At 36.2% G+C, this 26,637-nt stretch overlaps 1 protein-coding gene across 28 annotated transcripts in view; it reads left to right on the top strand.

The window, feature by feature from the left end:
- The window catches only part of AFDN (afadin, adherens junction formation factor), a 113,314-nt gene that overhangs the window by 68,199 nt on the left and 18,478 nt on the right, over positions 1–26,637 (top strand). For 27 of the 28 annotated variants that reach the window (XR_016464255.1, XM_090135478.1, XM_090135486.1 and 24 more), the window contains 11 exons: positions 865–1,130; positions 1,636–1,779; positions 4,233–4,431; positions 4,944–5,047; positions 6,145–6,231; positions 22,590–22,655; positions 22,807–22,880; positions 23,845–23,963; positions 24,936–25,130; positions 25,455–25,546; positions 25,959–26,147. Coding sequence is in view for 27 of the 28 variants with exons in the window: in XM_090135478.1 (XP_089991604.1) it covers positions 865–1,130; positions 1,636–1,779; positions 4,233–4,431; positions 4,944–5,047; positions 6,145–6,231; positions 22,590–22,655; positions 22,807–22,880; positions 23,845–23,963; positions 24,936–25,130; positions 25,455–25,546; positions 25,959–26,147 (1,535 nt within the window). In the remaining variant the exon portion in view is untranslated. The remainder of the gene's footprint in view (positions 1–864; positions 1,131–1,635; positions 1,780–4,232; positions 4,432–4,943; positions 5,048–6,144; positions 6,232–22,589; positions 22,656–22,806; positions 22,881–23,844; positions 23,964–24,935; positions 25,131–25,454; positions 25,547–25,958; positions 26,148–26,637) is intronic. The other variant, XM_090135479.1, reaches the window with a different exon arrangement.

Raw genomic sequence — 26,637 nt, 5'->3', positions numbered from 1 at the left:
AAATAAATCAAGTGCTCAGCATTTTTTGTTGTTGTTTTAGAATAAAAAAAAGAAATCTTCTGTATAGATACTTGGCTCCACTTAGCAGTAAACTCATGTTTTCCTTAACTTTCCATAGCTAGTGAACTAAATTGCAGCATCCTTTGCTGTTAGTTTCAATATTGGCAGGTATTTGGCTTTTTAAATGCCATACTTGCAGTGCCTCTATACTCCTGTCAAGCAGCCCATCCTCATTTCCACCTTTGTATACCTTTCAGCTGGGAATTCCTTGTTTTCTGCTGCATTTGTTTGACTTCTCCACAATAGAATTAACTGTTCTTGTGCTTTGTATCTAAAAGGTCAGCCAGTTGTCTAGGGCACTTTTGCCCTCTAGGGCAGACTCCCATACCTGAACAAGCCAGGCTGAATAAGTGAATCAAAGTAATCTTCCTGAGGTTCAGGACTGTAATTCTACCATTCTATATTGCTTCTCTCAAGATGTACATCTTAGAGACACTGCAGTCAAAGCTGCCTTCACTTTTCACATTTCCAACCTCTTTTCAGTTTGTGAGTAATAGGCAGACAGTTTGTAGCTGGTTTGTTGTTCACTTGCCTTACTTACTTTTGTTCCAGAAGTATATAATCTATATAATAGATGTATGTATTTCAACTTTCAATTGAGTGTTGCTCTATCTTGTAAAATGTTTAAGGTATATTTGAAGCAATACATTTATTTCTGAAACTGTGTATGACTTAAATTCACGCAGTTTCTACTTAGCATTCATTAACCGGAACTGAGTATCCATACGTATAAGTATTTACAGCCTAAAAGAGTAGCATTTACATTGCAGTATGTGAATGTGATTGTTTGTTCTGTCTCTGTAGATGATGTGCTGCACACATTGACTGGAGCTATGTCCTTGTTGCGACGATGTAGAGTGAATGCTGCACTGACTATACAGCTCTTCTCCCAGTTGTTTCATTTTATCAACATGTGGCTTTTTAACAGACTAGTTACAGCCCCAGATTCAGGGTTATGTTCCCATTATTGGGGAGCTATTGTTCGCCAGCAGTTGAGTCATATTGAGGCCTGGGCAGAAAAACAGGGTTTAGAATTGGCTGCTGATTGCCACTTAAGCAGAATAGTGCAGGTGAGTGTATTTTTTTTATTAATACTTCCTACTTAATTCTATTTTTGGAGAGCATGTTTGTATTCCTGGTGAACAGCATGTGGGCGAATGTAGTTTGTAGGAATTTATTCTGTGTATCTGTAAAGATACAAAACATGTTTTCAGTACCATTGATAATAAATGTTAAAGCGAATTTTATATAATTTTTATTTAAATGAAAGTTGTTATTTTAGCCAACATGCTGTTCAATTTCTGTATGTAACACTGAGCTTATAACTATGCTAAAAAGAGATAAGAATAGTACCAGAATAATAACCTCATTTGTGATAGTTTTAGAGTTCATATGTCTCACAGGTGCAGGTGTTTTGGTTTTTTTTATTGATTTAGTGTTTGGAATGGGGATATTTATATTGCTTTTGTAGCATATCTGGCTTCTCACTTTGTCTTCTCTCTTTACTAAAGAAATTTCACAAGCAAGACTTAAGGTTTCATTCTAATTTAAATTTGGCTTTATTTTTCCTCTCAGGCAACCACATTGCTCACCATGGACAAGTACTCACATGCTGATGTTCCAAATATTAACAGTACTTGCTTTAAGTTGAATTCTCTACAACTACAAGCTTTGTTGCAGAATTATCACTGTGCTCCAGATGAACCGCCTATACCAACAGTAAGTCTCGTCTGTCAGTTGCTGTGCTGTTTGACATAGCTCAGGAATATAGACCTAAAGTGAAAATTATGTGGCTAAAAATAAGTATTTTATGTAGATTGATTTGCAGTAGTTACCTAAAGAACCAGAGTAGTTTTCTCTTCATACAATAAGCAGTATCGGTGGTAGCAGCTCCTTGTTACATTATATATGCTTCACTTAAATCTAAGTAGGATATTACCAAAACTTCTCATACACCAAATTGGAAGGTAAGGTAACATGGTACATCTTGAGCAAACTCAAAAAGGTGTCACTGTACTTTACATAAGGTAAGGTTGTAGAGGAGAGGTGCGCTGAAGCTGTGACACTAAGGTCTAAGCTGAATTCTTTCTCTACAAAGATTACTTTTTCATAATTATGAGTACATCTAATTATTAAATCAAAGGTACTAATGCAATGCCTCTAAAAGTCTTAAGCTTACTTACAACCTGAGTGCAGTTGTGTTTTTTATATTGGCTATTGATCAAGAAGATCTTTAGCTGAAGAGCATATCATATATTTCCTGTTTACAGATAGGTAGAATTCCGCATTTTACTATTATTTTTCTCTAGAGACCTTCAAAGAACTATAGTGCTAAATATTATAGATTTTCTTTGTGTCAGAAGGAGGATTTACAGTATGGCTAGTTTTTTCCTGTTGTGATTAAGTGCTATATGGGACTCCTTGCCATGTAAGAGACATGTACATTCTAACTCTAACTTGCTTCTGTCAAATCTGAAAAGTTTCAGGACTTTGAATTTGTTCAAAGGAATACAAATGTATTTACGTTTACATAGTTCAGTTTGATGTAGTTATTTTAGAAATTAGTACCTTTTATGCTTCTTAAAGAGCACTTCGTAAAGACATACTGCATTTATTTGACTTACTCCTCAAAACTTGCTAAAACTGGATTTTTGAATTAAGAATGCTTGCTTGAGTTTGTCTTGAGTGTGTGCTACATTGTGCCCAAGTCATAAAATTGTTATACTGGACTTACCAGTTCAGAGTGGCACTTCAGTGTAACTGGGTTGAGGTTAAGACCAAATTGTTGATATGGTCTTGGGAGACAAGCTATAGAAAGAAACTGAAAGTCACACCTGAGTCTTTGATAAAGCTATTAGTACAGTTTGGTAATTTATATGTATTACCTGTAGCAGTTTCAGATAAATGGATTGTAGTAGTTACAACTTGGTGCTAGGAAAATCACACATTTGTGGGAGTTCTGTTCCAGAAGGAATGCCTGCTAACTAGAGGTAAAGATGCTTTTAGGTATTGATTCTTCCAGCTCAGTAGATATGGGTGATTTCTTAGTTTCTAAGGCAGATTGTGCAACTTTGAAAACACTGAGTGCTTGAGAATAATGAGTAAGATCTTTTCTACAGTTTCCTGTAATATATATTTTTTATTTCAGTAGCAGAAACTTAACGAGTGAAAACTTTCATATTAAAACTTTTCTTTACCAGCATACAGTGGTTAAGGTAGCAGGAAAAAAATGGAGGAGCTTCTTAGAAAGAGAGATGAAACTGCTTCTAGCTCTTGTGCACTCTTCTGGATGAATAGAAGAATACAGAAATACAGCATGTTGTTTGGACTTCTACTTCTTGAGAACTTGTTAGGAGTTTGGTTTCTGTTAGCTTGTGAATTAATTTTATCTATCCATGCAATCTAGTAATAGATACCCTGTTGAAATCTTACAGACCTTTCAAAAATGTGGAAGGAAACATACTGTGCACTATATGCTGCCACAGTAGCTACATTTTGAGAAGCATACCAGTTGCACAGACCTTTCTGTGATAGTAAGCAGAATAGCTGAGTACCAAATGTAAAGCCTGCAGCTCTTTGCTGCACCATGAGTGATTCTGCTTTGTTTGTGTTAGTTTAAAATCAGATAACTATCTTACAGGGTCCTTTATGTTGCACTGAGCTCACAGTATATATAAAATTAGACTTTTTTAAAAAAAATTTCCAAACTAGAGAACTTTACATGCCATTGGTCCTTTGTGTGTATCTGTGTCCTAATGGAGCTTTAAATCTTGGTATACATGAGTTGTACGTTTCTTATTTAGTTTTACAGTGTATACTCAAAAAATTCTCAAAATTTTAAGGTTGCCTGTGATTGCAGCTTACTATCTGCACATGCATATTCTGTAGTACATGCTTTTCAAATGCACTTCTCATATCAAGTAAAAACACACAATTTGAAAGAGTTGGAGTAAAAACAGATGCTGTTGAGTTTTATTCTCTAACTGCACTTGACAAATAATGCAATGCAGCATCCATTGTGTACAAAATGGAACCAAAGAACTTTTTTATATCTCATAATCAATTTCTCAAAATATCTTCTTGAAATCTCAGTATTTTTTAGCTGTTATTTTTTTTTTTCTTAATGAAAATTATCATGTTATAGTAACAGTGTCTTTCTACCTCCTGTCTAGGAACTGATAGAGAATGTAGTAACTGTTGCAGAAAATACGGCTGATGAACTCGCTCGCAGTGATGGCAGAGAAGTCCAATTGGAAGAGGATCCTGACTTACAACTCCCTTTTCTTTTACCAGAAGATGGCTATTCCTGTGATGTTGTCAGAAATGTTCCAAGTGGTTTACAAGAATTTTTGGATCCCCTCTGTCAGAGAGGTTAGTTCTTTTGCTTTACAATAAGTTGTACGTTCTAGAAATTGTTCAGTAGACAAACCCCCACTTTTAATGGCAGAAATGCACTGAATGAGTTAGGCAAAGTTTAATTTCTGACAAATATAGGCTGGCACAAGTTAGCTAGACTCCACAAAGCAGATTTCCATGCAGTCATATTCTGAGTGCTGGTTGCATGTGTTCTGAAAGCTGACTTGATGTTTCACATCTCTTGAGTTTGGTTGGTACAAGCAGTATTTTGCAGTTCTTTCTAGGAGCAATTAGTGTTTTCAGATAAATGCATGTTCCTAAGAAGCAGCAGCAGCTATGGAAGTATGGGATTTTGTAGGTATAGTAAAATTGCAATGGAGCACATAATTGTATTTAAGATGGAAGGTTAAACATACTTAGAAAAAGATAAATGCTTCCATTAATTATTTACAGGTGTCCAGCTATTTGATTTTAATTAATCTGTTGACCAAATACCATGGCTATGCTAACGTTACTTTCTCCTTCAGGTTTTTGTAGGTTGATACCTCATACACGGTCACCAGGCACATGGACAATATACTTTGAAGGTGCAGACTATGAAAGTCACCTGTCACATGAGAATGCTGAGCTAGTAAGTATTAATTCAGGGAATAATGATGAAAACTGAATAGCAGTTTCTTGGCACGCCATTGTGCTATGCATAAAGAGTTTTAATTGTTATTAGGAGGATCAGGCTTCATTGTTAACATGTAGTTCATGAGTGATCTGGTGAATTTAAGGAACTATTTGCAGCCGTTTGTAGCTCAGTGTTTTCCTAGGCGGTTGCATGATAAAATTCTCATATAATAATCTGTAATGTCCTCCCACCCTGGGAGTAAACAGTGAAGAAAATCCTTTTAAACATTGGCAAAAGTGTATATAGACATGTATGTGTAAATAATTGTTAATTTAAGCGAAGTTGCAGGCTGCTTTATTTTATACAGACAGTTAGCAAATAAATTCTTAGTAATAAGCTGCAGTCTAGAACTTTCTTCTCCTAGGTTTTCAGTGGAAAAAAAAAAAATCCTTAGTTTTCCTTTTCCTTATAGTTGCTGAAAAAAAAAAAAAAGACTTCAAAGCTTGATTTCCTCTGTCCAGAACACATTTGTTAGATGACTTTATGCAATACTGAGTTTTATTTCACTTTGAGCTTTCAGAAATGAAAATTTTTGGAACTTTCTTTCAAGTCTTTAACTCTCTAGATTTGAAATTAATTAACCATTTAATATATTTGTAAAATTATCTTGCAGATGCAGTATTAAAAACTGACCATCCTTCTCTGCTGAGTCTGAACTTCAGTTTTCATTAGAAGTTACTATGGTTTTATAGATGTTACATTTTTATGCATAAACATACAAAATTGTGAATCCCTAATAATGTCTTAACTGAATTAGAGAAGGAGATACAATGAGTAGATTTTGTAACTGTGGCAGTATTCGTAACACAGGTCTAATATTTTATAAGAACACAGGTGTAATGTTTGAATACTTTATGATGTGAATTTGTATTAATCAAACATTAAGAGACTTTACCTTGAAAGTGAAATTCCAGGAATATTTGTCTCAGGTGAGCTTTAAAGATCTTCTGTTGCTCTAACAACTTCAATTTTGATGGTAGATTAGCTGTTTTGCAAAATAATCTACTTAGCCTGATGTGAACTCTCTCGTTCCATCTTTTCTTGTTTGATAGGCTCAGCCTTTGAGGAAAGAACCTGAGATTATAACTGTAACACTAAAAAAACAAAATGGAATGGGCCTCAGCATTGTTGCTGCCAAGGTATGGAAGTCAGTTTGTTTAAGTGTTATGGAAAGAACACATTTTAATAAACCCACAGTGGAAAATATTAATGGAAAAATCTGTTTTCCTTGAGTTTGTCACGCACGTCATATTGATCATAATCTTATTCTGGCTGGGGAATGTTTCTGTAAATCACACAGACATTACAATAGAAGAGAAAACATTATGTGGATGCAGTTATTATAACACTTAAAGCTCTACTACAGTTTTTTTTCAGCGTTTTTCAGAGCCAGAAATTGGCAGAGATATTGAAGGAAATGAATAAGTAAGCTTATCAAGCACTTCTGCTGAAAATAGCTGAAGTATCAGTGAAAGAAAACAAGTAAATAAATAGTGTGTGATACTTTTTGTATTAGATAAATGGATAAAAATATTTATACACATTAAGGTTCATGTACTTTCTGCTTATCTTTTGCGCAGTGTGCAGCTGCATGTATGACATGAGTTTTGCTCATTCATAGTAGTGTCTGCTGCTCCTGCTGTTGGTGATATATGGAATGTATATGCAACTCTAACCACCAGGTGGAGGACTCCACCAGTTGGCTGACTTTTCTTTATAAACTGGGTCATACAGCAAGCATAATCATAAAGTTCTGAATTTGTTACGAATTATGGAACTGTGATATCCAAAAGTCCCTGTTGTAATCATGTGTTGTACAGCAGATAGAGCAAGTTTTTCATAATGTCTCTGTGCAATCTAGTGCAAGAAACTTTTCAAAATGATCTGTTCTTCCCTGTCATAGAGTGTATGGGTTGAATATATAATTGTTTATGCTTTGAAGTTAACTAATTATTCACTTCTATGCAGCACTTTTTTTTTTTTTTTTTTTTTTGAGCAACTTTGCTCATTTCATAGTCTGTTCTTGAAAGTATAATCCTGTGTGGTATCAGCTTTTAAAGACTTACTCCTGACATCTGTGGAGGAACTGCCGTGTGCTGTTGGTATATTCTGCAAACTATTGGCAGTTATTGAGAAAGCTACTCAGGACCTGATGAATGCAAGTCAGTAGTCTGATCCTGTTTTTGTGGAGTGGGTTAATAATATGCAAAGAAGATTCTGGATCTTCAGATATACCAACTTAAATCTCCATCAGACTTCTGTCTGGTATCTGCATTGCTGTTAAATGGTATAAAATATGCAGTGGAATTTTTTTTTTTAATTTTTACACTGTGGTATGTATCTTCTGATACAGAGAGAAGCAGGATGTAAAAGGTGTGGAAAATTTTCCATTTTCTCTGGCACTGTCTGTCTTATCCCATAAGTTGTTTTAACAACTGACACCTTCATTAACAGTATGTAATAGCACTACTGGTCAGTATTTAAGCTGTTTTGAAATGTAGGTGGTGGATTTTTTTGTTCGTTTATTTTCTTTGTTTTTTTTACAAGTTATTTAACAGATTTCACATTAACTCCATGTCCTGATGGGTGATGAAAACAGTACTTCCCATCTTCACCACATACAGCTGCAGAAACATCTGGTGGTTCACTCAGTGATTGCATGTCATCTTGCTGCAGTATGCGTGCCATACTATTGGAATTTTGATTTTAGGAAGGTTGTCTTTAATCTCAATCTGAAATAAGCAGGAGCAGATCTTTAATAGAATACAAAATTTTCATTTAATTTTAAGACATCAGGACATTGGTAGAAAAAATTGTTTTGCACTGTGTTTGAAATAAGTTGCACTGGTAATTAAATAAGCTAATTTTCAAGAGGCTGTACAGTACTTACAATAATAAGTAATGTTTTTTCTATAATAGACTTAATAAATACAGCAGACTAGGCAGAATAAACAGGATAGATTAGAGAATTGAATGAATGATGCTGAGAAGATGGTAATAATGGGAGGGTATTTTTTTCTAGCGTTATCTTGTTGACATTTACTAATAATTATTCTGACACATCTCAAGTGATGTGTCTCTTACAAGCATAAAAATGAAAGTTTTCATTTTCTCCTTTGCTGAGGCAAGAAGTCTGACGTATTATTTGTTGAAATGTTCTAAACTTCAAAAGAGTGCAATACATGAAATGGGAGGGAGAGGCAAGCATGAGGATAGGTTTAGGTTTATATAATAGTAAAAGTTTGGCTGTCAGGTGTTCATATGAAGAAATGAGAACTCATACTCAATTTCGGAAATACTCATTTACTGCTACCATGCACAGGATCCCAGTTTGTCTGTGGACCCAATTACACTTGATTAAATCCCAGTTTCCTGACTCCTTCAGAAGCTGTAATAAAAGAGAATGCAGTGGTTGGTCAATAGGTGGCACTGCCCCAAAGAGTGAAGTGCAACTCTCAAACTTGCTTAAGAAAACAGTTGTTTTTCTCCTGGGATGTGACAAAATAGTTGCTGTCAGTAGCATGCTGCGAGGAAAGCTTTATGTGTCATTGCTGACCTGCCTGTGGTGCCTTAATGGACTCCTGGTACATGTGTCTGGCTTTGTATAGAGCTGGTTGAAATGTGGGTGGCTGGTATTATAGAAATGGATGAAAAATTCTCAGGTGTAAAGGAAAATAATTTCTACCAGCTGTTGTCCCTGTGGACAACAGGACCCTGTGTGGTAATCTGCTCATCTTTGAGGAAACATTTGATTCATGATTTGATATTTCTTTGGGTTTTTTTTATTAGTTTGCAGAGGTTACTGAGCCTGTACCAATTCAGAGTTTTTAAAAGAGGAAGTTGCATGCTATACTATATATATATATATGCTATACTGTATAATATGCCCCTGTACCCCTCTCACACTAAACATTTTTAATTACCAAATGACCATCACTGCTTTTTGGCAGCAATCTGAAAAGGTCATTTACATTTAAGCAGAGAAGGGACACAAGGTGCACTGGAATGCATATTCTTAGGATAGAAGGTTTCAGTTTGTGATACCAGCAGATTGCAAGCACATTAGTGTTAATGTGAATACAAGAACAAGGAAGGTGAGTCAAGGAATACAGAGTGTTTGAAACCCTGCTTTTGATCCTTTTTCTGCCTAGTAAGAGGTAGAATGGTGAGGTACTTTACTTCTCCTTCACAGCTATCTTTATTTTATTCAATGAGAAGTTTCCAGGCCTGCCAGGAATGCCAGAAAGAGCATGATTGCTGTGCATCAGCTTGTTCACTGTGCTGTAAGGGTGTTTTCTGAAGCAGGACAGCCCCTTTGAGCAACCACACAGCAAGCATATATGCTGTATGCATACATACCAGATAAAACAAGTCTAGTTATGAAACAACTGTTAAGTGCCAGAACACTGTAAACAGCGTTGTGTGCGGTTGCCTTTTTGTTTAAGTTGGAAAAATACCTTACAACATTTCTTAAACTGAACGCTTTATACACGATTTTTTGGTGTGTGTGTTAAGTTGTATAACTTCACGTGTTAAGCGACCTGAAATGTTAACTTCTCTTTCTGCCCTTTGGTAGGTGTTGCATGTTTTCTTATGGTAATACTCCTGTAGGATTATTAGCAGTAGCTTTCGTAATCAGTATATGGAAATCTAGTTGGTAGGAGGGGTCGGGCATGGGGAAAAGTATTGCTTTTTGAGGTTGTGTGCAGAATTCGGTTGCTCTAACCCTGAAAGATGTTTTGATGTTAAAAGCTGCCTGACTCCCGACCACACTGCGGTTAACCTTTTATGAAATCCAGATGATTTGGAAGCAGAGTGTGCATGCAGTTTACTTTAAAAATATATCGCTTTTTGGAGGCTTTTGCATGTGACTTCTTAGCCATCTGTGGGCCAGCACTTTACTTCCTGTTTAATTTGGAGACTTTTTTGGTCTTTTCTACAAAAGGGCTGCCTTTTTGTTTTTCTAGCAGTTCTCAAAGTTTAATAAAGCTTCTAAAGTAAATGAAAGTCAGAACAGCATAGCTGATTACGTAAGAGTCTGAATATTGTATTGGTTATAGCTGGTGTTGATAAATGCTGTACTGTGTCATAGCATCCAGCACAGAGTTATCTTGATGGGTATCTTGGAATATCCAGCAGACTAGAGTGGTGTTTGCTGTAGAGGGCTGAAAGAGAAGTGGAGAATTGTTTTTCTTTTCTTTCAAGGATCTGTAGTCCCCGGGATCAAAATGTGGTTTTCTGTTGTTGGAAGAACAGAATCTATGGTAAGTCTGTTCAGGTTTCTGTTGGGACTGTCTTTCTCTTAAGTTTTAAATGCTGTCCTTGTACTTCTTCCTGCTCTCTTGCTTGTTTAAACCTGCCAGTAGTTACTTGCTCGTGTAGCAACAATGTAATGTAGCATGCCGTTAAATACAGTCAGATGTTAATACCTAATTTTCCAAAATGTAGAAGAAAAAGGCTTAACTAATCTCAAGCTTGTTCTTGATATACACTTCTCGAATGTGTGGAAGTGGCTATTAATATTTAAAGTTTCAGGTGTGATAATTACTGTTTTACTGTAGAAGAGCATGAATAGCATGACTTTTGTGATATGTTTACTTGTCATATTAGTTGGCTTTAATCCAGATTCCTCTAAAAGCCTGTTTTCCACTTAAAAGTCTTACCTAAAAAAACCCTGAAATTGACATCCTAAACGGTATATGTAATATTTGAATACTTTGTAGACCCTTCAGAAAAGACCAGAACATGCAAAGGCATTCACAGAGTAGAGGCATGTAGATTCTGTTCAGATTGCGACTGTACAAGAGAGAGGATTCCAGCATTCTGCAAGTGATACAGCAGATTTTGGTGATGAATCTTCTCATGCTGGTTATATTCATTAATAGCTTTTAAAAATATACAGCATATTACTACTTCTTAGTCTCATAATTCATTAGTAGAGTAGAAAAAGTTACCTTAAAAAATGTGTATGCACCTTAAGGTATGTATGCATTTATTTGTCCTTAGGGATACAGATCAGAGTGTATTTTCTAGGTATTTTTAAAAGATAGTAAGATAAGATATTTTAATAGTGCCTACTGAAATAGGATGAGAGAGAGCTTCTTTTTGTTAGAAGCATTTTGAACACTGAATGGAATAGTTTATCAATAGACTGGGGAAGGAGTTTACTTCTTTTTTTCTAAGCGGTTGTGTGGCCTCCTAATTGTAAATAACTGGTATTATTTGGCAATCTTCTTTGTTCCTTAGAGTTAATAAAGTCACTGTAAGTTGACTTATTTTCTAAAGAGTTGCTCATCATTTTATATTTAACGATCTGAAGCATTAATTTTAAGGAGGGTTTCAAACTACCAGAAATATCAACGTCTGTATGAAATTGTCCTGAAAGTTTGTTCTATCTATGTTTAGGAGGTGATATATGTAGGAGTAACAGAAGCTTAAAATCTTTTTTTTTTTTTTTTTCCAAAATTGAATATTTGTTTTAGCTACATATAATACTGATAATATAGTACATACAGTTGATTCTCTTCACTCTGACTTTGCAAGTACAGCTGACTTTTTTTTTTTCTCCAGCTGTTTCTTAGCTCTTTACTTTTGTTTCAGATTTTAAAACAAAATTTCAGACACTTCAGTATTTCCTTGTAACAGCCTTCTCATGTCTGTGTATTCTAAATACTTCAGGAAAATCTGTTAACTTCTTCTTCCAATGTGAATTAATTGAAATGCTTGAGTAGGAAGTTTTAGGGTTTTTTTAATGTTAGATACTAATTCATACCAGCGTTCTGAATGACTGATGTTGCCTTAACAGACTTTTTAAGAGGATCTTAAAGTAAAAATGTATTATTTAATTGACATTCCCACCACGGATTTCTTGGTCCCATGGGAGTAAGAAAGTGTATTAGCTGCCAATTTAGTCTTTATAATGAATGAATAAGCAGCTAGGTATTAGTAAGCTGCATCTTTCTTCTTGATTCATATCTTCAAGAGGTATTTTTGGTTTCAATTTTGATATATTGTAGGAGTCCCATAAAATGGTAATGTTTTCATATGCTGTGTAAAATCTAAAGCTTGTGCCAGCATTACAGGACTTTTCTTCTCACTAGCTGAGGCCACAGCTCAGCTTGAGTACTTCTGTTTACTTGCATATATTTATATTAATATTGCAAATAGAAAACCTAGGTATTTGCTCTTCAGGTCTTTTGGAACAAGGTTTTGTGTGTGTTGATGTTTTTATTCTGTTGTTGCTGTTTTCTTCTTCTGTTTTTAATTTCAATGGATGTGCCAATTTCTCCTTGTACTAATACCTCCTCAGAATTGCTCTAGCAGACTTCATTCAATTATGGCTTTCTAATAACTTAGAAAATATATTTTAAATACATGTTATTACAGTATTTACTTTTAAGTTTCATACTTCTGTCAGTGAAAAAGACTCTTAAGAAGCTAAATTCTATGCTGAAATTTTCCTATGCAAATAATTCTCTAATTTGGGGTAGAAATTTAGAATATTAAGAATACTTGACAGTAAATCTACTGATATTGAATTAAGCTTTATCCACCTGAAAATGCAGTACAAATTTATATGAAAGACTGTATTGTATTTTTCCTGTTATAAATTCTCCTTAGCTGTAGAGCTAAGAGCCATCACTTGGAAAAAGTGTACATATGCATACGTTATCTCTGTGCACGTCTGTGTCTACGTGTATACACCTTTATTTTTTTCCTCCCCAAAAAATGGATCATGCATTATGTGCTGCCCTAATTTTATCCACAGACCTAATTAAGCTGAGGCATTTGTTCAGAGTTGCTTCAACAGGGAAGAGTGTCACGGAATGTGCAATACAACTTCTCAGTTGGCAGAAAACTCTAAACAGCCCTTAGTGTGTCACTGTTCAGTGTATTTAGAGCAAGCATGCTGTAAAAAGTTAACCCTTATTTTGGGCACTAAAGCTCGAGCAAAATGAAAATGCTTTCGTGAGTTTGTAGAATACCATATGAATTTTAAGTTACAGCATTTATTAAAGAAAAAAAAAACGGTTAAGATGGCCTATTTTATAAAACTTTCATAGGCTGTTAGGAATGTAGTGTATAAAGCGTTTTCTGTTTACCTACTGCTTACTGTCTCTGTTTCATTTAGAGCTAAGAAAAAAGAATAGTGAGGAGTAACTGTTGCATACTTTAATTCAGTCTCAGAACATGACTTTAGGCCAATTGCTTGTGCTTAGTTGCTTTGGTTTTCATCAAAATACCTTTTGGAAGCCCTCAATTTCCAGAGATATCATGTGTTGAAAATTAATTATCTTCTGTGCTAGACAGAAATATATACAGCTGTTTGTGCCTGCATGCCTTTCTGTTTGCCTTATTAGGGATTCTGAGTGCTATAATTTGATTTAAGGAAAAAAAAATAGTCTACATCTATGCAAGACTACAATCATATATATTCTAGTACTGCTGTCTAAGGAAGGCCGTTACACAGCATCTGTGGTTCTTTGTTGTTTTGTATCCTGGAAGAAGCAAGCTTTAGGAAGATAAAAGGTATTTTCACTTACTGGCTTTGTACCTGAGTCAAACTTCATTGTAAATGTTCTTTAATTTTAACAACAACAACAAAAAATGAGCACTTGATGGGAAACCTTTATTCCAGTAAAGAAAATAACAAAACTCTTCAGTCCTTTCTCTTTAGTCCTTTTGAGGCAGTTTGTAAAAAGAGCATGTAGGTGTGTGGGATGTAAAGTTTCCAGGTTTATTTTGGATGCCTCAGAGTCCAGTTTATGCAGGTTGCAAGCTAGCTTTTCTCTGAATTCCAAGTCATTTCTTTTGTCTGTTTTCCTTCCTGGTGCTTCTTAAAGCTGCAACTGGCTTGTTCTTAAATGTTAAATGCTTGATATTTCTTTACCTGCAAATAACGTTGATTGTCCCTGTCTGAATCTCTGCTGCCTATTTTGTTTAATTGGAGATATTTTCTCTGCTTGTGACTGTACTTTGTCAAACACTGAAAATGTTTGGTATTTTCCCCCCACCACAGAGGAGAATTTAAGAGGAGAAAAGAGACGTTTACATATGTGGAGCATGGGTCAATTCTAAGATTCTTTTTAAGCCAGAGTACTCATAGCAGCTGTGGCCACAACTAGCTTTACATAGAGCAAGCTGTTTCACCTCATTTTTATACAGCACTCTATGGAGTGTTTTGCCTAATGATGACAGATATCCAAAGTCTTTAAATAGTTTTGGTTTTTTTTTCCAATCTTTATGTCCAAAGAAGCTTGCAAATGCTGCAGGCAAGCCAGTAGCTGCAGAGCTTGATCTCTGGACTAACAGCAAGTAGTTCAGTGAATCGTAGGCATGCTGCTGGTAAATATACTTGTTCTCATCCAGATGCAAATTAAAAAATGCATACAGCTTTAGGGAACGTGAGTGCTTGGGGTGGAGAAGTGTTCAGAAACTTTGCTTTTTGCCTCTTAAAGAGCACATTTGTTAATTTGCTGCATAGTTTAGTAAATTGATATTCTTCATATTCCATAAAAAAGCAATGCTTCTAAGCTTGGATTATTTCATTGCTTCTGGACTAATTACTTGCCAGGGAGGTTAGACTGAACCTTGATCCTGTTTCATAAACTTAAATGCAAGTTTACGTAGAAGATCTTCGTAAGTTTTTGTAAACATCCTTAGAGTCTGGAATCAGAAAATAAGCCCTGATAAAAATCAGTACAATCTGCTCTGGGTGTAGGCAGATAAAAGATTTTGGGGCCGATAGCTGATAGCAGGCCTGATAGCTAGATTATAGTCATGAGGCAGATCTTCATGGTTTTTTCTAAGATACACATTATCTACATTATTAAATAATTAAATTTAATGATCATAGGGCTGAAGCACCTCTGCTATGGGGACAGGCTGAGAGAGCTGGTGCTCTTCAGCCTGGGGAAGGGAAGGCCTTCCAGTACCTGAAGGGGGACCACAGGAAAGCTGAGGGGGGGAGAGGGGAGCCTTTTTATAAGGGCAAATATCAACAGGACAAGGGGGGATGGTTTTAAACTGGAAGAGGGTAAATTTAGACTAGATAGTAGGAACATTCTTTACGGTGAGGGTGGTGAGCCACTGGAACAGGTTGCCCAGAGACACTGTGGATGCTTCCTCCCTGGAACTGTTCAAGGCCAGGCTGGATGGGGCTTTGAGCAAGCTGGTCTAGATGAAGATGTCCCTGCCAGTAGAAGGAGGGGGAGAGCTAGGTGATCTTAAAAGATCCTTCCAACCCAAACCAGTCTATTATTCTTTTAATACTTGCGTATTTATGCAAAATTCAATCAGGTCTCAGGAAATATTTTTAAAAAAAAGAAAAAAAAAAAGTTTCCGTGAGCAGAAAGAAATCTGGAGTGTTTTTATGTAGTCTTGATATTTGAAGTCACTTGCTTTGAATCTTTCTTTAAAAATGGTCAAACTTTATTTTTTTTAATGGAGTCAGTCAAACTATAATTGGAGAGTAATTCCTATTCATATTACAAACTATGTGAAGCTTGCAACCATTTAAATATTAATGTATATAAGATAAATCAGTATTGAAAGGTCATTAGGAAGACTTCATTGCAATTCTTGTAAAGAAAATATATTCCAATACACATGACATTAAAAAAAAAACAAAAAACACCTGTTATTGAAATGTATTTTTGTCTTTAATGAAATGCAACTCTGCCAATTTTTATGGGAAGCCGTTCCTAATATTGGAGTGTGATAAACAAGGCACGTGAAGCTAAACAGGTCTGGGCAAATGGTAGTTTAGAACAAGTAATGACAAGACCTTACTGTCAACTGTTTGAAGAATTACCGGTTTGGTTAGGCATGGTACCTGTAGGTGCGCTTTACAGATGCATAATTTTTCCTTAGTTATTAAGTATTACAATTTTCCTGTCATTTTAACAACTGAGTAAGTATTTTTGTCATAGATTTCGTGTTTTTATTTTAATTGCAGGTATTAAAATAACTGTGTTACAAATCTACAGCATGAACGTTCCTAACTTACTGGAATGTGCAGCTCATTGTGATGTTCCACCATGTTCCATAATTCTTCCTTGTGGAGCATTATGAGGATGGCAGCAGCTTAACTGTTGAGGGGTTATTGCCTGTTAGCAGACAGGCCTTCATTCCCACTCCAGTACCTTTAGCCTGGGCTATCGGTGGGACAGCTCAGTGACTATGGGCCCTAGGTCCCTGCATGGCATGGCATGGACTTTGGACCTAGCCATGTGCTCAGTAGAAGGAGCTGTCTGTTGTCTCCACTGTCAAATTGCAGCTGCTTATCCTGGCAAATGCAACATGAGGAGGAGGTGGGGGTGGAAAATTTTGTCTGCTTTTAATGCTTCCATGGTGACTGAATAACCAGTTTGGGGACTGGGTATGGTGTTGCCAGTAGGAAGGCCCTATCTGATCCTACTGTTCTTTCAGCTCCTAATTCATATGCTAGTTGTGCCGTCTGGCATGTTCCAGTTGTATGGCTAATCTATGTGGGCCAGTTTAATGAGTTTAAACATTACAGGAGTTGTTTAGAAATTACTCTTCTTCTGCATTAATATAGAAGAAAAAGGTCAACCACATAAACATACATTTCTCATATATGTAACAATGTGCATATTACATACCTATGTAATTAAACAAAAAAAGATGTTTTTATTCCTGGTCGCAGTGAGCAGAAAATCTCTCTGAATTCATAGGACCCATGCTGGAATGTCTGAATTCATTATTTGCTGAGATAGTTCAAATTGCAGCTGGTTAACTCTGCTCTGGTTGTATGGTAGCTATTACTAATTTTTCTCTCATACTAAGTAGCAAAATAACCTGTAGGTACTGGTTCATCATGTGCTTTTTTGATCTAATTTAGTGTTTTGGTGTTGAATTACAGTATTTGTGTATTTCATACCATGCAGGAATTAAATTACAGTGTTTAAGTGTCTATTTCATATGTCAGTGTAGGATCTACCTAGTGATTTAAGAGTGTCCTTTGTCAAGTCAACTAAAAATGACTAGAAAGAAAAGTCTCTTGTTAGAATTAACTTTTTCTTATGTGCGTTTTACACATCTGAACGTGGTTGGGCACTCAGTGAGCATTAACCATGCTTACACTATAGTAAGCCTTATTAGTACTACTTCCATAATTTGAAGTTTTCATTTAATTTCAAATGAAGAGCTAGATTTGCATAAACTGTGCAACCTATGACCAGTTCTGATGTGAAACGTCCAGCAATCTGTTGTCCAGTTGGGTGCTAAACATAATACTTTGGTTTATTTCCTTGCTCTTATTTAACTCTGCATCTTCAGGTTGTGATTTCTAACTCTATACTGTAGAATGTTTCTAAATGTGCTTTTGTTCTGTGATAAGAATTTTTTGAAACTGGGCAGCTACAGCAAGTTAGTCTCTTCTAGAAGCTTGTCTGTCTTTTTTTTTCTTCTGTTCCACTGTATAGATGCAATATGAACAGACATTAGGGAAATAGAACTTCTGGTGACTTTTAATTGCAGAATTTACTGATAGCATTTCATACCTCGGTTTCTTTCTTATTCTCTTGATTTGTACTTCTTGTATTCTTGCCCTGTTTCTTGGAGGAGGATGCATTATTTATTTACTTTTTACATTTTAGTCTGGTCACTTAAACAAATATTTTCCCATACATTCTTTTCTTCATTTATATTTAGGATTAAGACCTCAGTTACCATTCTGAGCAGACTTCTGCATGCAGATGTATCCTGTGTTTGCCTTTACCTCCCAAGCAGGATTAGAAAATCTATTAAAATGCTTTCTAAATGCAAGAGGATGTTCATTGTTGTCATGGAATTCCCGCAGCAATACTCTTAGTAAATGTAAGCACATGACAAACTTGCAAGTGCAATATGTTAACATCCTTCAACTCATGCTGCTTTAAAGCATTAAATTGCTTCTTAAGATAAAGATGATTTAAAAACAAACACAAGAAGCACCTATATACAGGTGATAAGTCTCTGCAAATACATGGCTTCAGGTTGCTGGACCTAATTGTTTTTCTGTTTCTCACTTCAGTTGGCTGTGCATACCTGGCTAAATGATGTGTAAACCCAGGCATGGATAAGATTATCTTCCAGGAGACTTCTGAGGTTTTCGTCCAGAGCTAATTAAGTTCCTGGAATAAATAAAATGGGGACATTTTTATCCCACTGTGTAATTACATCAGTGAAGGTGTATTGATTATTATTTTTTTTTTTTTTACATGATACATTTTCTTCCATTCTAGATACTCTGTTCATCTCCATCACTTGCTAAAATTCGGTTCGTTTGTTTGGATGTGTTGGGTTATTGTTGTTTGTTGTTGTTAAGGAGCAGAATCTATGCACTGTAGCAAAACTGGGATGTGTCTTTTGCACGTGCTTGCCACGTAGGCTTTGAAAACTTAAAATTAGGATGAATTTCAAACATTTGTAACTTGTAACATCAGCAAATAGAGATATGGTATGTCTGATATAATTAATGATCAGCGAAGTCACAATCCCAACTTGTTTGGATTAACATGTATGCTGTTTCAAGTAGCAAATGCTTGCTTTTCTCACTTAATCTTTGACTGCATTATGCAGTTTTTTGTCTGACTCATTAAACCTTATGAGGTGAGATTCTTGCTAACATCTTTTGAAGTTAGAGCTGAATAAAGCAGCACCACTCCCGGGTCCCAAGACTTGTGATTAGTCTTGGTTAGTCTGGCCTCCAAGGAAATGTTGCTTCATCTCTGAAATTACACACAGTGCATGGGAGTAAAGGAGTAGGTGGGTGACTCTTGCTGCTGACAACTTAACCTGTTTGCGTCTAAAGGAGCTTACCTTTAGATTTCTTAGTGGTTGGTGGCATAGGAAAGAGGCAGTCATCTTAATTTGCAATTCCCAACTAAGAGAAGTGGTAACTCTTCTGGGCTGCTTATGCCAAAGATCAGAGCATTACTTCACATTTTGACTAGTAAAAGTACGTTTTTCTGCACCAGTTCTTAATCACATTACTCTTCTCCAACCCCTGGTTTTACTTACCTGGTTTCTGTTTCTATATGACAAATTTAGTTACATTATTGGTTGCCCCGGTGAACAGCACATTAATTTAGGGCTTTTCTAACCGGTTAATTCCATGTAAAAAGTAAAAGCTTCCTATCCTTTGTTAAACTAGTTATTAATATACTGGGACAACTTCTTTCTTACCTCATGAAAATTTAAATTTAAGGATTCCTGATAAGAGATCTTGTTGCATAACTTTTGGAAGCCTAGGTGTTCTGTCACCTGAATCATCCTCCCTCATCTGCCTCACAGTTGGCTTGGGGAAGAAGATTTTTGGTTTTCATTTAGTTTATCTATCTTCTGACTGTATATCTGATTCTTTGGGTATTAAGTTAAAATATATATATATATGTTCTGCTGTTTGGATGTTTCATTTTTCAGTAAGTAATCTTTTTTTTAAAAATTACCTTCATATTCCTCCCAGACTCAGAAAGTGTCCTTTCTTTAGTTATTTACTACAGGTTTATTCTTTCTTTCTTTTCCTTTTCCTTTTCCTTTTCCTTTTCCTTTTCCTTTTCCTTTTCCTTTTCCTTTTCCTTTTCCTTTTCCTTTTTCCTTTTCCTTTTCCTTTTCCTTTTCCTTTTCCTTTTCCTTTTTCCTTTTCCTTTTCCTTTTCCTTTTCCTTTTCCTTTTCCTTTTCCCCTTCCTTTTCCCCTTCCTTTTCCCCTTTCCTTTTCCCCTTTCCTTTTCCCCTTTCCTTTTCCCCTTTCCTTTTCCCCTTTCCTTTTCCCCTTTCCTTTTCCCCTTTCCTTTTCCCCTTTCCTTTTCCCCTTTCCTTTTCCCCTTTCCTTTTCCCCTTTCCTTTTCCCCTTTCCTTTTCCCCTTTCCTTTTCCCCTTTCCTTTTCCCCTTTCCTTTTCCCCTTTCCTTTTCCCCTTTCCTTTTCCCCTTTCCTTTTCCCCTTTCCTTTTCCCCTTTCCTTTTCCCCTTTCCTTTTCCCCTTTCCTTTTCCCCTTTCCTTTTCCCCTTTCCTTTTCCCCTTTCCTTTTCCCCTTTCCTTTTCCCCTTTCCTTTTCCCCTTTCCTTTTCCCCTTTCCTTTTCCCCTTTCCTTTTCCCCTTTCCTTTTCCCCTTTCCTTTTCCCCTTTCCTTTTCCCCTTTCCTTTTCCCCTTTCCTTTTCCCCTTTCCTTTTCCCCTTTCCTTTTCCCCTTTCCTTTTCCCCTTTCCTTTTCCCCTTTCCTTTTCCCCTTTCCTTTTCCCCTTTCCTTTTCCCCTTTCCTTTTCCCCTTTCCTTTTCCCCTTTCCTTTTCCCCTTTCCTTTTCCCCTTTCCTTTTCCCCTTTCCTTTTCCCCTTTCCTTTTCCCCTTTCCTTTTCCCCTTTCCTTTTCCCCTTTCCTTTTCCCCTTTCCTTTTCCCCTTTCCTTTTCCCCTTTCCTTTTCCCCTTTCCTTTTCCCCTTTCCTTTTCCCCTTTCCTTTTCCCCTTTCCTTTTCCCCTTTCCTTTTCCCCTTTCCTTTTCCCCTTTCCTTTTCCCCTTTCCTTTTCCCCTTTCCTTTTCCCCTTTCCTTTTCCCCTTTCCTTTTCCCCTTTCCTTTTCCCCTTTCCTTTTCCCCTTTCCTTTTCCCCTTTCCTTTTCCCCTTTCCTTTTCCCCTTTCCTTTTCCCCTTTCCTTTTCCCCTTTCCTTTTCCCCTTTCCTTTTCCCCTTTCCTTTTCCCCTTTCCTTTTCCCCTTTCCTTTTCCCCTTTCCTTTTCCCCTTTCCTTTTCCCCTTTCCTTTTCCCCTTTCCTTTTCCCCTTTCCTTTTCCCCTTTCCTTTTCCCCTTTCCTTTTCCCCTTTCCTTTTCCCCTTTCCTTTTCCCCTTTCCTTTTCCCCTTTCCTTTTCCCCTTTCCTTTTCCCCTTTCCTTTTCCCCTTTCCTTTTCCCCTTTCCTTTTCCCCTTTCCTTTTCCCCTTTCCTTTTCCCCTTTCCTTTTCCCCTTTCCTTTTCCCCTTTCCTTTTCCCCTTTCCTTTTCCCCTTTCCTTTTCCCCTTTCCTTTTCCCCTTTCCTTTTCCCCTTTCCTTTTCCCCTTTCCTTTTCCCCTTTCCTTTTCCCCTTTCCTTTTCCCCTTTCCTTTTCCCCTTTCCTTTTCCCCTTTCCTTTTCCCCTTTCCTTTTCCCCTTTCCTTTTCCCCTTTCCTTTTCCCCTTTCCTTTTCCCCTTTCCTTTTCCCCTTTCCTTTTCCCCTTTCCTTTCCTTGCAATTGTTATGAGAAATGAGGACATGCTGAATGCCAGTCTTGACTCATGGGGCTCAAAGTAATTCCTATTCTGTGACTGTTGAGTAAATATTTGGAGTTGACTCAAGGTTTAATAAAAAATTAGATCCTTCACCTCTCGGACAACTTTAACATTTGTTTCTGAAAAATCTGTATTTTTTTGTTCTACTTGATGATGATGATGGAAGTGATGAATCCTTTTCCTCATGAAAGAAGAAAAGGAGTTGGAAGAGTAGGAGAGTGGGGAAGTTGCATATTCAATATGAAAACGGTTTGGGGTGTAATTCCAGAAAACAATGGTACATTAGAAGTTGTTCAGTTGCAAACTTCATATTTAGTTCTAGTGTGTCTTGAGTGATGTGCAAATGAATTTAATTGGCATGCTTTGCTATCGTATGTAATGAAATGATTGTGGTATGCTGTAAGTGACAGTTTAAGGGTTTGTGATACTAATCTAGTTGTGTAGACTTCTCTGTGGTGTCTCGTAAATTTGAGTACGTGGTGATGCAACAGCATGGCTTGAATAGATGCTCGTGTTCTCATGCCTCAGACCCATTGGTTGTCTAGCAATATGTTTAGTGTTAACAGTCCTTTTAAAATTTAGCGGCATACTTCTAGGCAGCTGTTTTATGAACAGAATTGCATGGTTCTGCAGTGGGCTTAAATGTTGACTTGGATAGTTCTAAAATTCGTACTAGTTACAATGTCTACTTGTTTATCCTAAAAGCAAAAGCACTGTTTGCTTTTTCCTAGGTCCTTTACAGTCCTAATAAATGTAAAAAGTGTTTCTGTTCCTTTTTGTCACATATGCTCAGAGCAGAATAGGCAATCTGCACTTTACCTTGTGTGGTTTGGGTATTAGCAAGGATAACAGGGCAGTCTTTTGGAACAGAATACACAGGTATACTTAAAAAATTGTGTTGAAAAGTATGTCTCATCAGAAGAGGATTAACACAAACTCCTAAGATAAAAGATTTAGTTGATATATTTTCTTTTTTATTTTTCAAGCTTGTATTAAGATCAAATACTGTTTACTTCATGCAGTGTTTTCAGGTTCAAGAAGCCTAATTTCAAAACTTACTTTTTAAGTGAGCTTAACTTTCTTCCATGTTATTGGTTTTTGGTTTTTTTGCAGGCTGGGGAAATAAAAAATGAGAATTCAGAGGTATATCTAGACATGTAAAATTTTGAATAAAATTGGAGGAATGCATAAGAGATTAAATATAAATGAAATAAATTGATGTTTCTTTCTCTGTAGGGTGCTGGTCAAGACAAACTTGGAATATATGTCAAGTCTGTTGTGAAAGGAGGTGCTGCAGATGTGGTTAGTAATATTTTTAAATGTAAGAAGTTCAAGGATGGAAAGCTCATTTGGAAATACTTCTAAATCCTTTGTTTACTAATTTGCATGAGTAGTTGCTAGCATTTAAGTTAGCATTGGTGAATTAATTTTTTTTTTCTGGATATGCAATTAGGATGGTCGTCTGGCAGCAGGGGATCAGCTGCTCAGTGTGGATGGTCGAAGCTTGGTGGGGCTGTCCCAGGAAAGGTATGGCATGCTCTCTCTTGGTGTCTTTATGTGGAAAAAAAAAAAATACTAGGGTAATATGAGGGCTCCTGCAAGAGTAATGCTTCTTATTTTATTGTGTTGACCCATAGCATCGCAGTTGGATGTTGGTGATATGGCAGTAGAGACTGAGCCTTCTCACCAGTATTCTGTTATATGTTGTTGCTGTGCAACAGATGGCAGCTGAAGAGAAGTCTGGCCAAATGGCATCTGACATGGAAGTGTGTATGAAGCAAAGGGGTGTCATTAAATTTTTCTGTGCAGAAAAAAAATTCTTCCATTGACATTCATTGATACTTGCTGAATGTTTCTGGAGATTGAAAAGTGGATGTGAGCACAGTGAGGCATCACAGCAGTTGTGAAACAGTAGATCACCTCTGTTGGTGCAGATTTTTACAAGTACACCATGCAGGCTCTTCATCACTGGCAAAAATTCATAGTTAATGGTGGTGACTATGTTGAAAAATAGTGTTTTATAGCTGTGAATGTGCTCTGTCTAATAGTGATGTTGTGATCTTTGTATCTGTTGTAATTTCAATGGAAATAAATAGGAGGCATTACTTTCAGAGCAATCTACTGCACAAAGTCTTAGACTCATTTTTTTGCACACTGGGTTTTTACTTTCTCTGTAGGAGATATGGTGTTGCATATTGGGGCTCCAGTTTTTAGGAAACTGTTCTTACTCTAATTCTTAAATATTTTGGCTTCTAACTTATACCTGCAGAAACCCTTGCATGCACGTGTTGTCTATTCAGTAAATTTATCATTGGTTTTTTTAATAGTTTTTCATAATGATTTAAAGTATTAGTCAGAAACTGTTTTCTCATACAAAAGGTTACTAGAAAAAAAAAATGAGAAATCATGTCATACAAAATTATAATAAGGAGAACTAAGAAGTATTGGGCTTGATTTTTTTTTTTTTAATTTGCTTTAATATCTGTTGCAGGGCAGCAGAACTTATGACAAGGACAGGTTCTGTAGTAACACTGGAAGTAGCAAAACAAGGAGCAATATACCATGGTCTAGCAACCCTGCTAAATCAGCCATCTCCAATGATGCAAAGAGGTAAATAAATAAATAAATAAATGCTAGTATTGATGACAATAACATCATTGTAGGATTAGGAATACAGAAAATACAATAATTCATAGTAATTTTCCAAAATATTAAATAAAAAAATAAAATTAATTGCATAGAAAGGAAGGATATCTTTTATTGTGAAAAGACAAACTGACTTTTAAATAGTACTTAAAATTGTATTTGTCTAATGTATAGTAAATGTTTTGCATTTGTTTTTTTTTTTTTAAGAAAAAAAGTATTAAAGTACAGTCGTGGTTTTGAAATAATTTTTAATTATGAAATATAATGAATACAAACACTATTACAATTTCAATAGCTTTTCCATCCCTTTCATAAAGGCTTCTCTCTTCATGGGATTTATAAGCAGAGAGTGTAATGTAATTACTAAGAGAGAAAAATAAAACCAGAAACCCCTGGAACATGTTTTGTGATAGGTTTTTATTTAGAAATTATGAGATAAATATTTCTAGTTTAAAAGCTATGTCAGGTCTTATAAGTTCTTCGATATTTTTATCGTTGAACTTCATAGAGCCAAAATACAAGTCCTGCGCAGAATAATTTTATAAAGGAAGCCCTTTTGTGTATATAGGATATAGAAAAGAACGGGTTAAAAGAATAAATCCCTATTATCGCGATTTACAACACCATTCCAGATACCATATGCCTCTGTGAGTCTCCAAGAGACTTTTTAGTAAGGCACATTTGGCTTTTCCAAACGTTGTATCTTTTCAAAAGCTATTTGGAAGCAAAGATTCTTTTTTGAATTAAACGAATCCTCTACAGTTGATAAGAAAGAGGAAGTGTGTATCCAAGGAAGTAACAGTTTTAAAATTCATCAGTTGCTATGCCAGAAACTCAATTTTTGTTCTAAGTGCCAACTAACTCCTGTTCAAAAAAGAATACTCTAGACAGCAGTTAATATAAGTGAAGGGGGAAAATGTATATCGACTGTTACAGTTTCTGACCGCCGTGGCTCAGGTAAACCCCGACCAAAGAGTGAAGGTTTTGAGCTGTATAACAACTCCACGCAAAATGGGTCACCCGAGAGCCCCCAGCTGCCCTGGACGGAGTACAGTGAACCAAAGAAGCTGCCAGGAGATGACAGATTAATGAAGAACAGAGCCGATCATCGCTCCAGCCCCAATGTAGCAAGTAAGTCAGATTATTCTTCTCGTAGAGGTAGATGTCTCTTTCACTGACTTTAAGGGCTGTTCAATTCCAAAGGGGGGTGGGGCGGGGGGGAGGGGAGAGGAAGGGTTATTTGATTAAAAAGAAAACAGAATTTAAAAAAAAACAAAAAAAAAGCAGGATTAAGTTTGAGTTTGAATAATGATGTAGTTGTAACGTTTGGAGCAAGCCTCTTGTTAGAATTATTCAAAGCAAAAATCATACTTGTGTTGTGAATACTATTATTATATTAAGTTATGTAAATTAATATTAACAGGCGTGTAAATGTTTCCTTTAACTTTCCGACAGATCAGCCTCCAAGTCCTGGGGGAAAGAATGCTTATGCATCTGGAACTACCACCAAAATAACCTCAGTCTCGACTGGAAATCTTTGTACAGAGGTCAGAAGTGGCAAGAAAATGCTGGCTAGTAAATTTTCCTTAGCTATCAATGGATCAGTGTGCTTAAGTCAAAGCAGTATCTCAAATATTTGTACATAATGCTGGTGCTAGTGACTGAGTGGTGTTTTTACTTACTATGGTTTAATGAAAGATTAAGACAACTTTGTGTGATTTTATTACTTTTTGTTCACGAAACTGCAATTTCTTTGGCTTGTGCAATATTGCATACTTGTTTTCAGACCGTAAAGATATTAGTCCTAACCACAGTTTATATTTGAAAACCTCTATTCCAGACAAATAATATTCTCACAAGGCAAAACAAAACATTTAAGAAACACATGGTTAGAAAAACATTCTTTACAAATCTGTGTGATTAGAAAATTCTATCTTACGTTCATTCTGTCTTTTTCAGGAACAAACTCTGCCTCCACGACCTGAAGCTTATCCTATCCCAACACAGACCTATACCAGAGAATATTTCACATTCCCAGCTTCAAAATCCCAGGATCGAATGGGTCCAGCTCAGAGTCAGTGGCCAAATTATGAAGAGAAACCACAGATCCAGGCAGAGAGTAATCACTCAATCAATACTACAATGCAGGTCAGAAGCTTTTTTTTTTTTTTTTTTTTTCCTAAATATAAGAGGGAGATGGAGGGAAGTAGATGAAACTGTTTCACTCACAGTTTGTTGGAAGCGTTTTTGCGGAACAGTCAGTCCTCTATGATCTCTGAACTGCTGAATATTGGTTAGACCATAGCACAGATGAGGGGGATAACTGTACTTCTGGCTTGGGATCAGGAACCCTACTTTTTGTTTGTTTGTTTTTGTTTTTTTGGCCATAGAATTTTTGTTAGCAAGTTATGCAGACTTTTTACCTGGGATGTTTTATGTCCTCATTAATCAGAACAATGGGGAATAGATGGTAGTAGGGTTTATCTTGTAAAATGTTTTGTAGTTTTCTGTAACTAAAGTAAATCATTCACTCCTCTAAGAAGGTTTATGTGGAAAAAATCTCTTTGCCTGCAGGGTGCATCATTTAAGTGACAGTGAAGTATTAAAAATGAAATAACACAGTATTTTGAAAACTATC

The sequence above is a fragment of the Phasianus colchicus genome, chromosome 2 (genome assembly GCF_987193195.1).
Source record: "Phasianus colchicus chromosome 2, bPhaCol1.hap1.1, whole genome shotgun sequence".
Lineage (NCBI taxonomy): Eukaryota > Metazoa > Chordata > Aves > Galliformes > Phasianidae > Phasianus > Phasianus colchicus.
The sequence above is the reverse complement of the archived record's forward strand: the minus strand, read 5'-3'. Positions and strand labels throughout refer to the sequence as shown.